General features: G+C 46.6%; 1 protein-coding gene across 19 annotated transcripts in view; it reads left to right on the top strand.

Annotated features, from left to right (window-relative positions):
• The window catches only part of DENND1A (DENN domain containing 1A), a 509,667-nt gene that overhangs the window by 449,859 nt on the left and 41,342 nt on the right, over positions 1 to 18,466 (top strand). For all 19 annotated transcript variants that reach the window (XM_077850604.1, XM_077850612.1, XM_077850613.1 and 16 more), the window contains one exon: positions 7,294 to 7,425. In XM_077850604.1, the coding sequence (XP_077706730.1) occupies positions 7,294 to 7,425 (132 nt within the window). The remainder of the gene's footprint in view (positions 1 to 7,293; positions 7,426 to 18,466) is intronic.

Here is an 18,466-nt window from a genome sequence, read left to right as displayed (position 1 = left end):
CCTGAAACAAGTGTTTGCTTTCCAAAAGATGTTTGGGAGCACTTCTATCATTATTCCACACCCCCAAAATGTGCAACTCTAACAAGGCCTTTGTCTATCTCAGCAGTTTTTTTTAAAAATTGAAAGCAGTTTTAATTTTATGAAGTCAGAAAGGACCTCTAATTAACTTGAAATGGTCAAAGGAATTGATTCCTTTCTTTTAATTGCAAAATAATTTGTTCCGACTAAGCATTTAAGTTCCTAGTTTCAGCTGAGAGTGAATTTTTAACAGCTGAGATTCAAGTCTCAAAATAAAAATCCTGTCCTGTAAATCCAGGTGGACCTTCACTGTGATCTGTTGTGCCCTGCCAGAGGCTGGCAGGTGGAATTCTTTACCTGGATGTTAAGTCTGATACATACTTTTTTATCTCTTACCCCAGTCACATGTAACTGAATTGGATAAAATAGAGAGAGGCAGGAAGAGGGTAGTTCTCTCACCAAATTTTCCCTCCTTGATGACCTGATCGTAGGCTCAGCTGGTATTAAAATATTCCTTGAAGTAAGTAAAGAAAGGGGTCCCTCCTCAGGCGGAGGACAGATGCTCCTCATTGGTTCGATCTGCTCTCTGTGAGCCATCCCCTCCCTCCTGGTATGGGGAAGAATTGGGCCTTATGAAAATCCCCTTTTTATGATACGTAACATTTCTGCAAATAACCAGTTAAGCTCCAGTTTTTTGATGTTGTTCAAAGGTTCACTTAAACAATCTAGATCACTCTCCTTCCACGCCACCTCCCCTCCCTTTCCTTGATAGTATCTAAAGCAGATTTTTCCCTCCCCTGCTCCTCTTCCCCCTGCCAGTCTTTTCAAGAATAGCTTCAGGAGATAATGTTCTATAGAAAGTGTCAGTACATTTCAGGTGACACAAATGGTGAAGGCATTTTATAGAAATGTGGCTTGTCACCATTGGACTGTTGACAGATCTATTAGTGCACCTTTTTCAATTTTCACTTTTCCCCCCTTCGGTCGTACAGATTTCTACAGACTTGATATTTTGCAGTTGTTCTTGGAAGAGCTATTTTGTAATTGAAACTCCAGCATTGTTCAGTGCAGACAGGACTTGGTCTTCAGCGGTGCTCTCCTGCTCCCTTTCTTGAGCTAATTTAGGATTTGGCTCCATCTGACCTCTCTCACTGCAGTAGAAAATATTTCCTTGGCTTTTTTGTTCCCCTCCCCTCCGCTGCCCCCCTCCCCTTCACATGGCAACATATCTGTGTGGCTCCCCAGATGTGTCTAATACAGACATCTCAAGTTTGGTTTCTGCTATGAAATTGAGGCAGTTCCCAACAAAGATCCAATTTTCAAATGTACTGGGTTGCCACCTGGCCTCCTCTAACTCTGCATAGTGATGGTGACCTCGCAGATATAATCAAGAACCCAATCTTGCCCTCTGCGCTCTCGCCTTGGGTTTGAATTGCAAATAGAAAATGTGGGCCCGACCTGCAGAGAGGTCACCATGGTGTGTGGAGGGTCCAGCTCTAATATGACTGAGCAGGGCCCCTTTTCCATCCCTTGTTCATTTGTGCAGCAGATTTTCAAAGCATCTGAAAGGGGAGCTTCCAGGGTATCCATGTGACCATTGGCAAATAATTGTTAATAGATACTCTAGTGTGGCTTTATTCCATACCTGCTCTGCTTCAGCCCCACAACAAAAAAAAAAGAAGGATGGATAACATATTTCTCTGGATGAATGTGGCAAGGTGGTCAAGTTCTTCCTTAGCTCAGCTTCCTTTGAAGCCTGACTTGCTCAAAATTAGGAAGAAGAAATGGCCAAGATGCTCCCCAGCCACCGCTTTCTACAGGGAGGACGAGGACGTAGTGCTTTCCTCTAGAGCATCTCCCTGCCGGACCTGGTGTGTAGGAGAATGCTGTGTGGCCGGGCTCATGGCTGTCAACACACTGCATTCTCTAGCGGCACCATGCAAGGCTGGCATCAGAGTGCCCTGTTTGAAAGACGGTGGCCTCACACATGCTCCTTCTCGCCTGCAAGGAACATTAAAATGCTCACATAAGGATGTCATTTTTTTTGTCCGTTGGGAAACCCTTGGAAAATTCTTTTTTTTCTTCAGTATCAGAATGGTTGAATCAAATGGGCCCATTTCACAGCCCCCCTTTTAAAGTTTCTAGATCTTTGATCTTGGAAAGATAAATCAAGCTTGTCGACATAGAGTTTGTGACAAAGAGGAGCAAGTTCACAGTCAGGTCAGCAAAGCCTCGAGTCTCTGGCCCAACATTTCCTAGCATATTAAAGAGAGTAAGCGTGTGTGGGACAGGGAGATATAGGTAGACTCCCGTAGAACAGACATTTTCACACCTTATCACACAACTGTCAGCTCCCTGTCTCCAACACATTAAAATACACTGCAGCCTCAATCACAGAAATTCCAACTTTGGATATTGTTTTGATATCAATATTCATATTTGAATTTGCATTTGCTGTGGTGTGAAGTAGACTGCAAAAGAAGGGCCCTGCACAAATCTGAAAATGGAGACCAGCGAGACCAGGAATCTGAGTCAGAGATGTGAAGGGCCCTGCCTCATACCCACAGGGGCCTCTGAACGCCTGACACTGTGGTGTGGTATTTGGGTGTCTGAGGTAGATGAGCTGGGTTTAGTGCTGGTTGCATAGGATATTAACTGTGTGACCTTGAGTTACTTACTAGACCTCTCTGAACCTGGTGGTTTTTTTTTTTTTTTCATTTATAATGAGCGGAAGGATCGACTTTTGCCAGATTGTTGTAAGGATTAGAAGAGATAATGGCTTTCAACGGCAACACCTAGTAGCCACTCACTCAGTGGGACTTTCAATCCTGTTCTTTCAATCCTGTTCTTTCCTCATATCCCACATCCAGAGCAGCTAATCTGTCCAGATACCCACTTGTACATACCCTGAGAGCGTGGCTGGCATGGGATCACCTCCCTTTTGGTCATCCACACAGCCACCAGAGCAATTTTTCTAGAACACAGCACTGACTGAATCATTCTCTTGATTAAAGCCTTTCAAATCTTCCTCTACCTCAGCCAGAGGGAGTCTTAGAATGCCCCAGCTGCTGAGCCACATGCCCTTCTTAACCAGGTCGTGCTTTCTACATACACCCAGGCCTGGAAAACTCCACCTGCACCTCTGCCCCATGAAGTCATATCCTAGGCTCCTTCTGGGTCAGCCTCCTTCCTTCCCTAGGTTTCTGCCTCCTGAATTCCCAGAGGTACTCTGTCCAGCGCCTTACTGCACACTGTCCTGTCTCTTCCGCAGACAGGTGGAGTAACCTGTCCGTTGGGAAACCCCAGTCATGATTTTGGATTCCAGCAAACTCTTAGGGAAGGTGACAGGAACCGAACTATTTTCTGAACTCCTTTCCGACTCCAAGAGATGGGAACTGGTTGGGCCCCAGGGCTCCTGGTAAAAGGTCTGTGACCCTCTGGTGGCCTCTGATCTGTAGTCCTGGCTAGTGCCTCCCTCCTGTCAACTTATTGGTTTTGCATTTTCAAAATGACATTTCGACAGTCTTTTTTTTTTTTTCTGTTTACAAACAAAAAACATGTTTATTGGAGACAATTCAACAAATCAGGCAAGCAAAAAAAAAAAAAATTGATCTCGTCTTATAACCTGCATTTTCACTTACTATATTCCGAGCATCTCTCAGACCACTGAATGTTTCTTCTGCATGTCATTGTTTTAAGTGGCCGCAGAAAATTTTGTCTGATGGGCATATATACATTTACTAGTCCCTTTCTTGAATACTTGTTAGGTCTAGGTTTTTTCTAGGCAGGTATTCTCGTGGTAAAACATTGCAGAAATTCTTAATTATTTGATTAGGATAAATTTCTAGGAATGCAATTAATCAGCCAAAGAGCATACACTTCTTTTAGGGTTTGATATAAATTACCAATTTGTATTCCCTCCAGAAGGGTATGAGAGTGCCTGTTTTCCCAAACCCTTTGCTGAACAGTCTCTCAGTTCCTCCTGAGACCACAGTTTTCTTTAATCACGGGATCTCTACTATGTGCGAGATCTCTGCCGGTAGATACAGTAGAGGATGTGAGTTGGCCCTATTTCTTTCTTGCCTAGGGCTCCTCCCTCTCTGCTGTCTCTGGGAGGGAGCAGTTGCCCTTCCCCAGCTACAGGCAACAGTGAAGAAGTTAATAAATTGGTGGGGCAAGCCACGGGACCTTGTGAGAAGTCTTTTGCACTTCGGGATCTTCTAACTGGAAAAAAAAAAAAATAACGTGCAGCACTATTTTTTGATGCACATTTGTGTATTGGACACATTTGTCTTCCAAATGTTCAACTCCATTTACGAAGACTTATCGGAGAGTATGTACTATATATTCAGGGCTCTGGGGCAGAGAACCCAAATGCCAAGGAATTGGCAGTCTTTAGAGAGGAGAAGAAAAGTAAGTGCAAAGAGACCATAAGGGGTGGCAGTTTAGTGTCAGTGTACCAGAGGGGGCGATCATACCTGATGTCTGTTGAACACCTTCTCAACTCAGAATACCTTCATGTATGCTGCTGTTTGGGGTTGATATTGGTATAAATGCCAGAAATCACATAGCTCTTGGTCTCGCCACTTTCTAGTTGTGTGGCTTTGGGTGAGTTGCCCTCTTTGAGCCTCGTTTCCTCACCTATAAAAGAGCGATAATCTTGTTTACCTTGTGGTTGCTGTGGAAACGAAGTGTGGTGTGGAAAGTCAAGGGTCTGGAAAAGTGCCTGCCAGTAGTAGGCACTCAACACAGTGAAGGGAAGCTCTTTTTTGAGATGGTGCTCTTTCCATTTTGCAGAAGATATGGATCTAAGGTTCGGTCTGTGCAGGACCATAACCGTTTTCAAGCTCCCTCATCTTTCATCTCCTTTAATTCATTCTCCCCGTAGCTTTGAAGTTCACCAAGCAGGTGGCGGTCTCCCCGTTGTAAAAATAAAGAAACAGGTACAGAAAGGTTGGAAAAAATCAACTAGTTAATGGTAAAAACAAAACTTAGAAGACAGCATTTCCTTATAAGCTTAAACCAAAACACTTCCCAAAACTACCACATACATTTTTTTAAATAGCTATCATCTTAGAGTTTTTATTACTTTCAGTATTTTCTTACCATGTAACCTTACTGCTCCATTTCTTTATTTTTTTCAGCCAGTCACTCATACACACGTGTCGACGTGCCATATTTTTCCTGAACTAAAAGTAGATTCTTTTTCTTTTTCTTTTTCTTTTTTTCTTTTTCTTTTTCTTTTCTTTCTTTTCTTTTTTTTTTTTTTTTTTTTTTTTTTTAACTGTTTGGCTTTACCCAGCCTTTGTGTCTGTCTTCCCAGTAACCCCACCTGGATCCAGAATGCCCCCTTTGCCCTTTGTTACTTTCTGGCGCAGACGGAGCCCCTCCCCTTCTTTGTTCCACTTGACCTGAGCACCTTAGGGCAGCCCCTTTTCCAAAAGAGTCATTTCTAATTGGCTGTCGGCAGCCTCTCATCACACAGCCTCAGCCAGCCTAGGACTTGGGGGCCACTTAATGTAAACTCTTCCTGCAAAACCTAGAGGGCATCGCCTCCCTGTGCTTTTACCAAGCAGAGCCAGAAACTGCAGCTGGGTGTGTGGGGTTGAATATAGCGAGATCTCTACAGTTTATTATAATAAAGTTTATACCTTATTAGTAGGCATTCTGTTATTATTGAGTGCTGTACATAGTACATTATTGAGTAATAATGTTCTGGACACACTTAGGCCACTTTATCTCCTTTACTCCTTACAGCTAGTATATCCACATTTTATAGACGAGGAGACAGAGATTAACAAATGTTACATGTATTTCTTCCTTAATGCATTATTATCCAATAAGGGATCACATTCCTCCATTTGCCACCATTCTTTTTTATTTGGCTACGTTGAAAGCAACCAGTTGTCAAGTCTTTTGTGTGCAGAATTTAAATGGCTACTAAAGGTGTGTGTCTTGTAGACCAAAATACATCTTTGTTTTTGCAATGAAAAGAATCGGAGGGTTTTTTTATTATTTCATTCTGACTGGGAGTTATTTTTACTTGGTAAAAAGAAAATTATTATTATTTAAATGTTTATTTGTACATTTATTCATTGCCTTGCTCCAATAAAAATCTAAGCAACTTTTACAACTTGAGTAAGACACGTGGTCCATACAGCACAAGCGGGCACCAGCCAAGTCCCAAGGAACCAAAGGAAGAGTTATCTGCCTTTTGCACATTGGAGTTTTTCTTTTCTTTATACTTTGACTCCATTCAACAGAAGCCCAAATTAAATGTAAATTTCTGAATTTAAATATGTTACTTTGGTTCCCTAAATATTCTCCAGTTTATAAAATCCTACCTCAAACTTGGGTCTCCTCATTCTCTGCCAGAAAGGGGAAGGCTAGGAAAAAGGGGAGCACAAACACCTCGTTTTCACAAATAGTAACGTCATCAATAAGCAAGCGTGAAAGTGTCCACACTCACAAATAACAAAGTATGCAAATTAAAACAACAATGAGGTCTAATTTTACACCTCCTAAATTAGCAATACATTTTTAAAATGAAAAGGCTAACAAGTACCATGAAACTGATAACTCACCCATTGTCGGTAGTTGGTGTAAATTGGAAAGCAATTTGGTAGAATGAATAAAAAGGCTTAAAGTGTTTATATCTTTTGACCTAGTAATTTCATTCCTAGGGACTTCTATAAAAGAAATAATCCAAAAGAAAAAAAAATTGCAATGCTTATCACAATGGTGTCTAGAAAGTAAAAGAAAAGAAAAGAAAAGAAAAGAAAAAAGAAAAGAACCTAAATGCCCAATAGTAATAGAGTGGTTTATTAAATTATTATATATCTACTCAATAAAATATTATGCATCTATTAAAATTATCATTAAAATGACTGTAGCACCATAGAGAGTCTTATAGTAGGAAGAAATAGAATGTAAAATTATGCATGAGCTGTGATTGCAAGTAATTTTTAAATGTCTGCATGTGGACAAAGTGAATATGTAAAAATGGAAATAGCTGTGTAAGGTAGTAGAATAAAAAGATTTTTTCCCCACTATTATGAATTATTGTTGTCTTTGCAATTTAATGTGTATGATTTTGGCTTCTCCTGTCTTTAAAAGTCAAAGAGCCAAGTTACCCTTCTGCTTCCAGGAGAATAGGCTCTGAACCTCCCAGAGGGTGTTCCATAGCAGGCCCTTGAGCTGTGGGGTTGGAGGGAACAGCTGCTCACAGCAGGTGCTGTGACCCCAACGCCAACCCCCACTGGCTTCTCCCCACAGGATATCACCGAGAATGGCTGTGCCCCCACCATGGAAGAGCAGCTGCCAAAGACCGTGCCGTCCCCACTGGTGGAGGCCAATCACCCTAAGCTCCGAGAAGACCGAAGGCCAATCACAGTCCACTTCGGACAGGTATGTACCCAGGCCCTTGGACTAGTCTTGCTTTGTTGCTTGTTTTTTGTAGTTTTTTTAGCAGAAGCTAGAGCACTGTGGCAGACAGACTTTTCATTTCCACTGTCTTTGGCAAATCCCCTCTTTGGAGCTTTGCACACCTTTGAATGTTTATTCGGTACAAACGTGTGTTTACGTGTTTGAAGGGGAGTTTTCAGAAATTTTGAGGAGACAGCATGGCTCTGGTCATACAGTAGCTCAACTCTTGAATGAAGTCATTAAATGCGGCTGCCGCCTCCCCCACTCCAAGGCACTCTGTTGAAGGTGCCTCCTTTAGCTAAGCATCTCATTAGAACACTTTAGCATCCCAGGCCCTTCTTTGCACCTTCAAATAAAAGGCAACAAGCGAAGTCTTAAAAAAAATCAATTAGGAGTTCTTTATTAATGTACTTCCTGCAAATCAATATCAGGAGTCATGCTTCTTAGAGGAAACCCCTGCGCTACTATTCCAGAGATCTGATTCTTTCACCAACTATTTCTGATGACCTGAGCATTTGAAAAATTGTCTATTTGTTTATTCCCCCCCCTTAAGTAAAACATTGTATTCCGTATAGAAACTGAATTTTTCAATCTATTTCCAAGCAGTGGGTTTTATTTTCAGCTGAAAAAGATTGTACACGCTCCCCTTAATTTCTCTTAAACCTACTCTCTTGATGAGCAAAAGTCATAATTATTTGGTTTGTGAAAAATGGCCATGAGCAAGATGTGCTGTGACAAGAATTTGCAAGGTTACTTATTTTTAAATCACTTGATTTCTTTAGCCATTGATTGGATGGAACATGACTAAAATAGCCTTTATGATTTTACCTTAAGTATAACGGCTGTTTCATCACATATAGGATCTAGAAACGTACATTTTAAATGCCCTGTTTTTAACAGATGTTTATCCAAGTGCCTACTTTGTACCAGCATTGAGCTATCCAGAAATAGAGGAGAATTAATGAAATGGTTGCTGTGGGTTATTCTGGTAAGGGGTGACACTATTGACACATAAGAATCTTCCTCCATAATCAGTATTTTCAGATAATACATTCATACATCTTAAACTTCAAGAGGTTGGTCCCTTTTTCTGATTTTACACTTCAAAGGGATGTTCTAAAAACTGAAATGTAGCGCAAGAAGGGAGCGTTCTTGGGCCAGTGCTCACTTGGGGAGTACTCATCTTCAGATTATGTTGTGTTTGCACCCCTGAAGAGCTGCGTCCTCTGGGGCTCGGGCCCTGTTGGAGAAACCTGCACCCCAGTTCCCTGGCGGTGTTTGCTGAAAGCACAGTCCCCGTGGTAGCCAGCGTGGCATTCCAGAGCCAGCTTCCTGCTTTCCTTTGTCCTCATTCCTGCACACACTAACCTTCCCATGAAAAGAGCCCCTCGCTGGAGTTTGAAGCCCATTACAGAGAAAGAGGGGGCGGGGGAGAGGGATTTCATGGTGTTAAACATTCCATTTTCAAAACACAAAAAAGGAGGCCCTATTTGAAATGGAGAAAAACCTTCTTTCCATTTCAGCAAGAAGTAAAGATGCTTTAATGTCATTCCCAGCTAAATGCAGAATAAGAGTGTGTGTGTGTGTGTCTGTGCGCGCGCGCGCACGTGCACGCGCACACATGCACGGGTGGGAGATAAACAATTAAAAAAGCCACCCCAAACTCTGTTGAAATAAGAGCTGTCTGTGCCTTCACAGGTCTGTAAACTGGAGAGGATGAAAGTGGCTTTTTCTCTCCGTTTGTCACTTCCCTCACGTGGCTGCCAGCATTATGCAAGTGTACAGGAAGGCAGGATTTTTTTCTTTTTAATGCATGCATGCGGATTAAGGTCAAGCCCCAAGTATCAGCCATGCAGCAGGCTCTCCCTTACAGCTGCAGCCGCAGAGCCTACCCACAGCCACGAGATGCCTTAATTGAGACGTGCTGTCAAAGTGACAAACACATTTGCATACAGTCTACACTCTATTTATTTTCTCTGGAAAGGTCTACAGTCTGCTGTTGGTTGAACATTCTTAATCAGTTTGCTGTAAGTGAACTGCCAGCTAGCTCACTTGTGCTGGCCGCTTCTTCATTAGGTGACAGATTAGCTGCAGGGGGGATGGGCCAGGGAAACCACAGACACTTTCTTTTAACTCTTTCTGGCTTTGCCACATGCTGTTATTTGTTCAGGGCTTTTCCGGGGCGCCTGGTTTGACGGGCCAGTGACCAGAACCAACATTGTTTCTAGAGCACCTACTACTGGCAACAATGAGTTTGGGGGACTTTCTGTTCTCCAAGAAACAGTCTTTTGAGGTCCATTTCAAAAATTTTTGCCACACCCTCCTACCATCTGGGCTATTCTTTTACTTGCTGTTTCTCTTTAAAGAGACTTAGACCTGACATCCATACCAGCTTTAGCCTCATCCTAAGTAATGACATTGACAGCACCACAGGTCTGACCTATTAGTCCAGTGTTTTCCTAAGGTATATCCAAAAAAGTCTTTTTTTTTAAAGTGTCAATCCGTATAGCCCTTGAACTACTCATGTGACCCCAACAGTATCATTCTGTTTTGGGGAAGCATGTCATCAATGCTCTAGCCCTTTGAAGAAGGGGGACCCAGAGCTAGAACCCAGAGACCTGAGGGGACCTGGCCAGGGCCTCAGTGCCAGCGCAAATACCTAGGCCAATCCCAACTACAGAGCCCACTTCAGGGATTTCACCTGCTTGGTGCCTGTTAAAGCCAGTGTGTCCCAGCAAAATAATTTGAACTAGCCACATAGTGACGTGAACCTCAGGCAAGATTTTTGCCTTGGGTTTGTACTTCTGTGGAGTGTGTTCTTTCAGAACACTTGGTTTTCTGGTGGGAACAGAGGCTGTGGAGGTGGTTATTACATTCAAGCAGTGCTCGTGGAGCCGGTCAGGGGACTTCCGCGGGGACACCAGGGGCGGGTGGCAGGGAGCCAGCGGAGGCCTCAGTGGAGTCCTCAGACACAGCTGTGCCAGGCGCTGGCCAGAGCCACCTCTGCCAGGGGAGAGAAGGTGCTCCTCCCTGCCCCTCTGTCTCTCTGCAGCTTCCTCCCCTGAGGCTATGACCATCCCTCCGTTTAATTATGCATCTGCTCATCCATATATTGAGACCTGCCATGTATTTAAAAAAAAAAAAAAAGTCCTTGTGGGGCGTAATGAGGGAGACAGACTAGCAAGTGGACAGTCCGACCCAGAGTGAGAAGAACAGAAGTGAGATGAGCTCAGGGCCCCACGGGGGCAACCTCTTCACCCTGAGGGCCACTACCCACAGTCCCAAGTTGGGCCCCATAATTAAAAAATATTTTGTCAACAAACTGAACTCGCAAACAATTCATTTGTTTCCTAAAGCAGGCACATGTATCGCCACTCAGCACTCATGATAAGCCCTGTTGACGATTCCAAACGAGAGCAAAGTAAATGGGTTTTCAGTGAGCCTCTGCATCCTTTATCCTGTATGGTTTCTTAAAAGAGTTCAGAAACCTCAAACAACTTGAGAATGCCTGTTCCTACCTTGGAAAGTATTTAGGTTTAGAGAGGCTTTAAATAACTCTTCCCCGCACCGCACCCCCCCCCCCCCCCCCCCCGCCAAGTTTGGAATAGTTGAGAAATAAGGCCCAGGAGATAGTCAAATGAGATAAAAATGCCAGCTTTTTTACTGATAAGGCTGAAAGGAGAATACTGTTTTAGACCTGAGGCCAGATGGGCTTGCTAAAACTTCACTTCAGAATTAAAAAGACTAGCGACTCCACGCAGGAGAAGGGGACGATTGCAGGCAGCAGCCAGCCGTGCCTGGGGACTGGATGCTCTGCAGGAGGGAGCCGCGAGGGTGCATGGAGCCTGGAGTATGCCTGGTTCTTTTCCCAAACCCAAACAAGCACTTTCTTCTCCCTGGCAAGAGTGAACAAGGGGGTACAGAGAGAAGCTTAGGATCCCCCCCCATGCTCTTCTCCCCTGGGAAGGGGAGTGGACATGCCCCCCTCTCTGTAGATGTGGAGGGGCAAAGAAGCAGTGCCCTCCATTCACCCCTCAGCCAGAACATCCTGCCTTGACCCCTCCTTCAGGGAAATCCAGGGTAGCAACTCCAAGAAAACTGCTTTGCTCCCTGTGTCTAATAAAGTGCTTTCACATCTGTGCTTGTTTCACTGAGTCTTTACCAGCTGGTAAGGAAGAAAGCACGATACCTGCCGCCCAAACAAGGAAACAGATATAGAAGACGTGTGCTTGAACTTGTGGCTAATTCACACTGCACAACCAGTGGCACCTCTGCTTCTCGGCCCCCACCCTGGCTAGGGGGACCCAGCTGACCGTGGGAGCCCAGTGACTAGGCTCTAGTCCTATCTCCATGCTGGCAGTGCCAGGGGCCAGGCGTTCTCTGGAAGTGGGAAGACAGGGCTCCCCCAGGAACATCATGGTAAATCCATTCCAGGGCCCCCTTTGTGTGTTCCCTGCAAATGATTGATCCTGCAAACGGAATTATTGCCTGCCGTCCAATCTGGTAGCTTCCAAGAAGTACATTCTCCCAATTGAGGAAAGGTCTATAAATCTCTGTAATGCAAAGTTTGAAGAGCCAGATAAACCAAAGCCCAAACTAAGCACTCTCATGTCTTGCAGAGATCTGGGACAGAGGGCTTTGGCTACACACCCAGGAACAGCTTTTGGAATATGGTCGCCTGCTTGTCTGTGCATATGGAGAGCCCTGGCTTGACAAGCGCGAGCTGGGTCATGTAGTGCCAGTCTCACACTAGGCTGGAAAAGCTGCCCAGCCAGTAAATGCCTTCTCAGTACCCTTGGCTCCACGTGCCCTGAAAAACCCCTTCTGCCCCACTAAGCTTGGAAGTCACACACGATTTTCCAAACACCTCCAACAGATATCCCTGTGTTCTCCAAACATCTCAAACCACCACAAGCTTCCAGTCTGAACGTATACTCCCTGCCAAACTCTCTTCTCGTCCACGATCTCCACCTTAGTGAATAGCGCTGTTGTCTCTCTAGAAGCCTGGGTCCACTCACCCCCACCTCGCAGCCTTCTGGACGCTGCCCAGTCCCTCTCCTCTCCATGGCCTCCATCACAGCTTTGGTTCCACTGTGTTATCCCCTTAGCTGGACGGTTCCACAGACTCCCGGCTAGCCTCCGGCCTCCAGGCTTACCCCCACTCCATACCCCGCATGGCCTTGCAGGGTCTACTTGAGGCAACCACAAGAGGCCTTGTCACCTCCCTGCTGCTCCCACCTCCAAACATTCCCTCTTCATCCTCAGCAGGCACACGAGGCCCTTCATGTTCTACCTGTCTGCCCTCAGAGCAGCTCCCTTTTGTAAATCCAATCCTCCGACTCCTTTGGGAAGAGTTAGCTGCTCCTGTCTTTCTGCTACCCTTAGAACTTGGCACACACAATGCGTCTCTCACAGCCTTATAACTATTTCTTTAATGCTTGTCCTCCCCTGTGGGAATATGAGCCTCTGGAAAGTCTACCACAAGACCTGGCACTGAACTGGCAGCCAATAAACATCTTAAGGCTTTATTATTGATGTGAATTTTTAAATTGATTAATAATTGATTATTAAGGTCTCAGCTGTGTGTCCAGCCAGTTATTTGGTTTTATTTCATTTGCTACGCTTATAATTCTGTTCATGTGAAGAAGAAAAATGAATAATCCATTAGTGGCAAAAAACTACTTCCAAATCACTTTCCATAAATAAGGGTTTTATTTCCAAGTAGAGAAACAGCTTTGTATTATAGGAATCTAGATCCTCTTATTTCGTGTTTTTATGAACTCCCAAGGTCTAATCCTATATGCCTGGAAAGGAAGGGAGGGCTAAGAAACAGAGTACTGGGATACCCCCTGTCCCCAGGATGGGCTGACCTAGGGAGCAGAAGAGTGAGGGAGAGAGAGCAGGCAAGGGAAGGAAAAGCCTGGCATCCCTTGAATTATATCATATAAAGCAAAGATCTTGTCTATAAAAGAGATGAAGCTGCATGAGCAAAAGCAAAGTATGAACTTAACTTGGATTATGGTAGTGTTTTTTGTTTGTTTGTTTTAAGCTTTAAAGACATTCTTGGGGAAGTTGGCAGATTTGAAGATGGATGAGGATGTTAGTCCATACAATGCAATTATTATTAATATTGTGGTTTGTTGGGGGGAGCTTGTCTTTCTTCCTAGGGAATGCACACTGCAACATTTAGGGGCAAAGTACCAGGACCTCCGAAACTTGCTCTCAAGCGGTGTGGTCCCAGTAATATGCATGGGCGCACACACGTACGTACCTTCCATTCATGGAGGCAGAAAAAGCAAACACACAGCCCCCGTCCCCCACAAAAATGTAACTACTGAAAAGGCAGGTGCTGATCAGTTGCTGGGGGGGCAACGTGGGAGAGATGACAAAGCACAGACTCCAGTATCGGGCAGCTGTGGAATTACGTTTCAGCCGTGCTACCATCCAGCGGTTACTGACCTCAGTGAGATCAGTTTCCCATCTTGGGAGTGGGTATAGCAGTGCCCTGGTCATAAGTTGTCATAAGGGTTCAGTGAGTCTGTTCAGCTAAGTGCTGCACATGGGCCCTCAGTAAATATGTCAGTGTCTCAGAGGGTGGGGTGGACAGCTGTGGGCCATCTCCTGGTGCAGCCACCACAGCCAGCCTGGCAGCCTGGCACGCAGCTGTCCTCGTGACTCTCAGGATGCACACCCCTCAGGGGCAGCCGACCTACCACCTATGCACTGGCGACTGACCTGCATCCCCAGCACTCTCGGTGGGAAAGCCAACCCCCAACTGATCAGGGCTTGCACCACGGAGCAGAGAGCAAGGGGCTGACAGCATGGCCAGGAGATAGCGCTGGAAGGAGTAGGTGCCCGTGCTCCTGGCTGACAGGATGGTGAACAGAGGAACCCGTGGGCAGGTTGGGGTAGCAGATATGAGGAGCTGGCAAGCATCGTGGTCTGCGGTCCAGAGCCATTTTCTTGGCCTAATTCGTTAGCCACGCTTTCACAGTCCACAGAGTAGAGTCCTTGCCTGCTAGTCTTTCAAACCCTGTTACTTCCAAGTCCTCTTTCCCCTTTTCCATCACCCCTCTTTCTGCTCTCTCAGCCATGTCCGTGTGTGCGAAGGCAGATGCTACTGTGGTGGTCCCCCGAGTCCAGCCCCTCTGGCTCCAATCCAGGTTTTGTGCCAGCAGCAGTGTGACCACAGGCTCTTCTGCCTTCAGTCCTGGTGGAGTGGCTGTCCAGAAGGTGTTAGGACTCATTCTCTGCCATTCCAAAGGCAGCAAATTCCCTAAATTGCCGGTGAGCTTGTCAGGTGTGCCTGGAGAGGGTGACTGGCGGGCCTGTCTTTGCAGGTGGACTCACTTTTTCAGAGCCCAGGCTAGCCCAGAGACAGCTTTCCAATGGAAGGTTAACAAGGCCAGAGTTTTCTCCTCTGAGCCCACGTGTTCGATTTGGGAGGGAATCATGCCAATCAAAGAGCTCAGATTCTGGAAATTCATAATGAGTGGAAAATTCAGGAGAATTCTGATTAAGCCTTCCCAGATACTATACTATTCTTGTCATCCCCAGGAGCCTGAGAAGGCCAGAGAGTTCCACACCGGCATGGGGGCGAGCAAAGGAGGGTGGATTTTCTGATGCACCATGGATGGGCTGGGAGGTGTCAGCCGCTGGGAGAAAATCCAGGTTCACTAGCAATGTGCTGCCTAAGCTATGGCACCTGGTCTCTGTTCAGCACAGGTGAGGATACCTGCAGGACCAGGGACCAGGGGCAGCTCCCTCCCTGACCAGCCCCCTTCCCCTACCTGCCCTCCCAGGACATTTGAGTACTTTAACAACCATTTGAGTACCTGTTATATGGTAGGCATTGGATGGTCTAAGGGCAGTCGTGGCAGGAGTTACAAGCATGACTTGCTCACTGCGTGCCAGGCACTCCGCCGAGACCTTGGAGAAACGTATTCCAACTCCAAGCACTGCTAGGCAGCTCCCACAGATTAGCCCTCTTAGTCCTTTTGTCCACCCAGGGGTGTCTCAGAATCTCCCCTCACAGAGGGGGAGATGGGCCAGAGACAGGGAGGGTGGAGACTTCGTACAGCTTAGAAGTAGCAATCAGGATTCAAAGCCATGTTGCAGGTGACCAGAGCTCAGGTCTGCACCTCAGCTCTGCTGAGAGTGTGGCCCCTTTGTTCTGGTGGCCGTGGTATCTGCTCTCACTCCTGTTTCCTGAGCGGCTCTCGCTGCAGGGTCTTAGTCTGCCATTGACCTGTCCCACCCCTCCTTCTACCAGGGCACTAGCCCACTATACCCCTACATCCCTCAGTTTCTGGGGTCACGTTTTGCCCTCCTCACCAGCTGGTCTGTAAGGCACGGGGGCATCAGAAAACATCAGCAAGCATTGAGATAGGCAGGCCCTCTGGTCCTCCAGAGTGTAGGGCTGTCCCTAGGATTCCATCCCCAATCACGGACTCGCCCTGTACTCAGAAAACTTAACCCAAGTCTTCAGGGCCCTGGCAGAGTCACCGCCTCCCAGGCCCCCCTGCCCATCACCGAGCCTCTTGGACTGGAGGTACCTGCCATCCTCCACCTCAAGGCCTGTGCTTATCACCCTGCAAGACTCTACTAAATGCCCCCTCTGATGAGGCAGGAGTGATTCAGGGAGCCCACCACCCCCAAAGGACAGAGTCCCATCCTTTTGTGCCCAGCACACAGTTTGTACTCATTCATTCCACTTTCTCTTCAGGGGCATCTGCTCCAGGCCAGACCCCGTGCTGGGTGCTGGGTGCTGCTGGGTGCTGGGGGCAGGGAGGACAGGTGGTGCAGGGGAGTGCCATGGATCAGCTCCTGTCTTATCCACTGCCAGGAGTGTCCTGCCTGTTCTGTTCTCCAGACAGAAGCCCATCAAGCTGTCGGGGCCACATCCAGCACCCCTTCCCCCAGAAAGCCTCCCTGACTCCTCCAAGCAGAGCTGTTCCCTTCCTGCTCTGGATTGGCACCATCCCCTTGCCGATGCATGGTCCAGTCCAGAGACAGGGACACAGTATCTGCCTCAACTCTGTGACAGAGCAGCCTCAGAGGGCCTGGCACAGATGTCTTACCCAGGGAGAGTTTGGGGAATGACCCCAGTGGTGAGCAAGTGGATACATGAAAGGTGGCGAATCACAGGAAACAGTGGGCAAGGCTCTGTGCACTCCTTGAGTCCAGTTTAGCGGAGCAGGAGGACCCACAAACAGGGATGGCTGGTGTTGCGCCGCGCCTCTGTTCCCTTGTAAACCCCATGTGCAGCGCTGTGCATGAGCGACAGGCCTCCTGTGTCCCCCAAGTCTGTGCACACTCAGCGGTGTGACAGCAGGGCCTCTTTGCCAGAAGACTGGCCAGAGCCTAAAAAACAGCATTTCTTTTAAGGTCTGTGCTGGAGCAGCTCCGAATCCAGCTTCCTGCCAGGGAAATATTGAGCCCAGCAGGGCAGGAGCAGGAAATCTGATTCAGCGAGACCAGAGGAGGCATTTTCTCAGATTAGAATTCTCTGTGCCAAAGGTGGGGAGTTTATCACAGTAGGGAAGGGGAAATAAAACATAAAATATTGAAAATAAATTATATCCCACAAGCAAGATCCTCTGGGAAAATCGACTTGGTGTCAGGGGCCATGCAGGGAGTCCCCACCCCATGGCTATGGGAATGCTATGCCAGGAGCTAGCTGCCTGTCATGTGACCCCCCCACCAATCTCTAAGTATATGTGTGAACTAGGTAAATTATTAACCTGGCCGTGCCCAGAAGGAAGGAATGACAGGGACTAACCAAGAGGTGGCACTGGAAGGAGGGGCTCTATGGATTAGATTGGTTTTCATTATAACGTGGACGACGGTGTGGGGTGTGGGACTCAGGCCTCTAGCAGGCATCACCTCACTTAATCTTCAACAATCCTATAGGACTGATGCAGTTAGTATTATCTCCAGGAAGCCAGTGCTCAGAGAGGTTAAGCAACTTTCCTGAGGTCACTAGTCAGTGGCAGAACAAGAATTCCAAACCAGGTCGGTCTGATTCTAGAGACCAGGTTCTCCCTTCAGTCTGCACCTCTCATCACACCCTCATCATCATTTACACCTGGTTCCTGAGGCATCTGGTGGCAGCTGCCAGTGGTTTGGGACTGCCTCTCCCTCATTCCTGGCTAAAGTTCCTGGCCACTGCCTGGATTTGAGACTTGGCTTTCTCCCCAAAATAAACCTACAGAGTCCCAGATTCCTTAACACTGTGGGGGCAAACGTTGCAAAAGCAGCGATGATGCTGCCCAGCTGGATGGCTGCTGGGTGTCGGACAGGGTGCACAGTAGGTGCTTGTGTTGTTTCACAGGATCTCACCCAGACTGATGCACTAGGGCCTAGACTGCCTGCTTTTCAGTAGGGTCAAGGGCCTCGCTCTAATCCGCTGGCTGGTAGGAAGGATTCAGATTCAAAGCCCTGGCTTCTTCTATCTTACCTCCAGCTCCCCTGACCCTGGGGCAGCTTGGCATCAAGTGCTGCATGCCAGCCTCCTATACACTTGATCACACTGACCGTGTCCCTAATTTAGGTCATCGTTTTCCCAGTCTGCTTAGTTCCATGTCTTCTGGAATATTGTATCACATTTGTTTGTTTATACTGCAGAGAATTATAAAATATAATAAAAGTATGAAAACGGAATATATAAAAAGGACTTCTCCCAAGGGATTGTTGATTATATTCCACTTGAAATGCAAAATGTGGTAGGGGATTAACATTGCCTGGAAGCAGCTGAAACTGAATTTCTGAGAATTTGCTGCCCATCAGCCATATGGTTCCATGGTTACAGCTACCTCGTTGGCCCTCTCTGGAATGCTCCTGTCCCAAACTCCTCCTAAGTGGATCCCTGTTTGCACTTTCTTAGTGAAGTAGACAATAAATGTTCGCAGAGGGACAGTAGGTTGGATCTTGGCAAGATGGTGCCTTGAGAGGCCAGGTGGGATAAAGTAGCAGAAGCCAGGAGACAGCAACTCTCCAGGTGTGCTAACCCAGGGGATGTTCT

The sequence above is a fragment of the Canis aureus genome, chromosome 16 (assembly GCF_053574225.1).
Source record: "Canis aureus isolate CA01 chromosome 16, VMU_Caureus_v.1.0, whole genome shotgun sequence".
Taxonomy (NCBI): domain Eukaryota; kingdom Metazoa; phylum Chordata; class Mammalia; order Carnivora; family Canidae; genus Canis; species Canis aureus.
The sequence above is the reverse complement of the archived record's forward strand: the minus strand, read 5'-3'. Positions and strand labels throughout refer to the sequence as shown.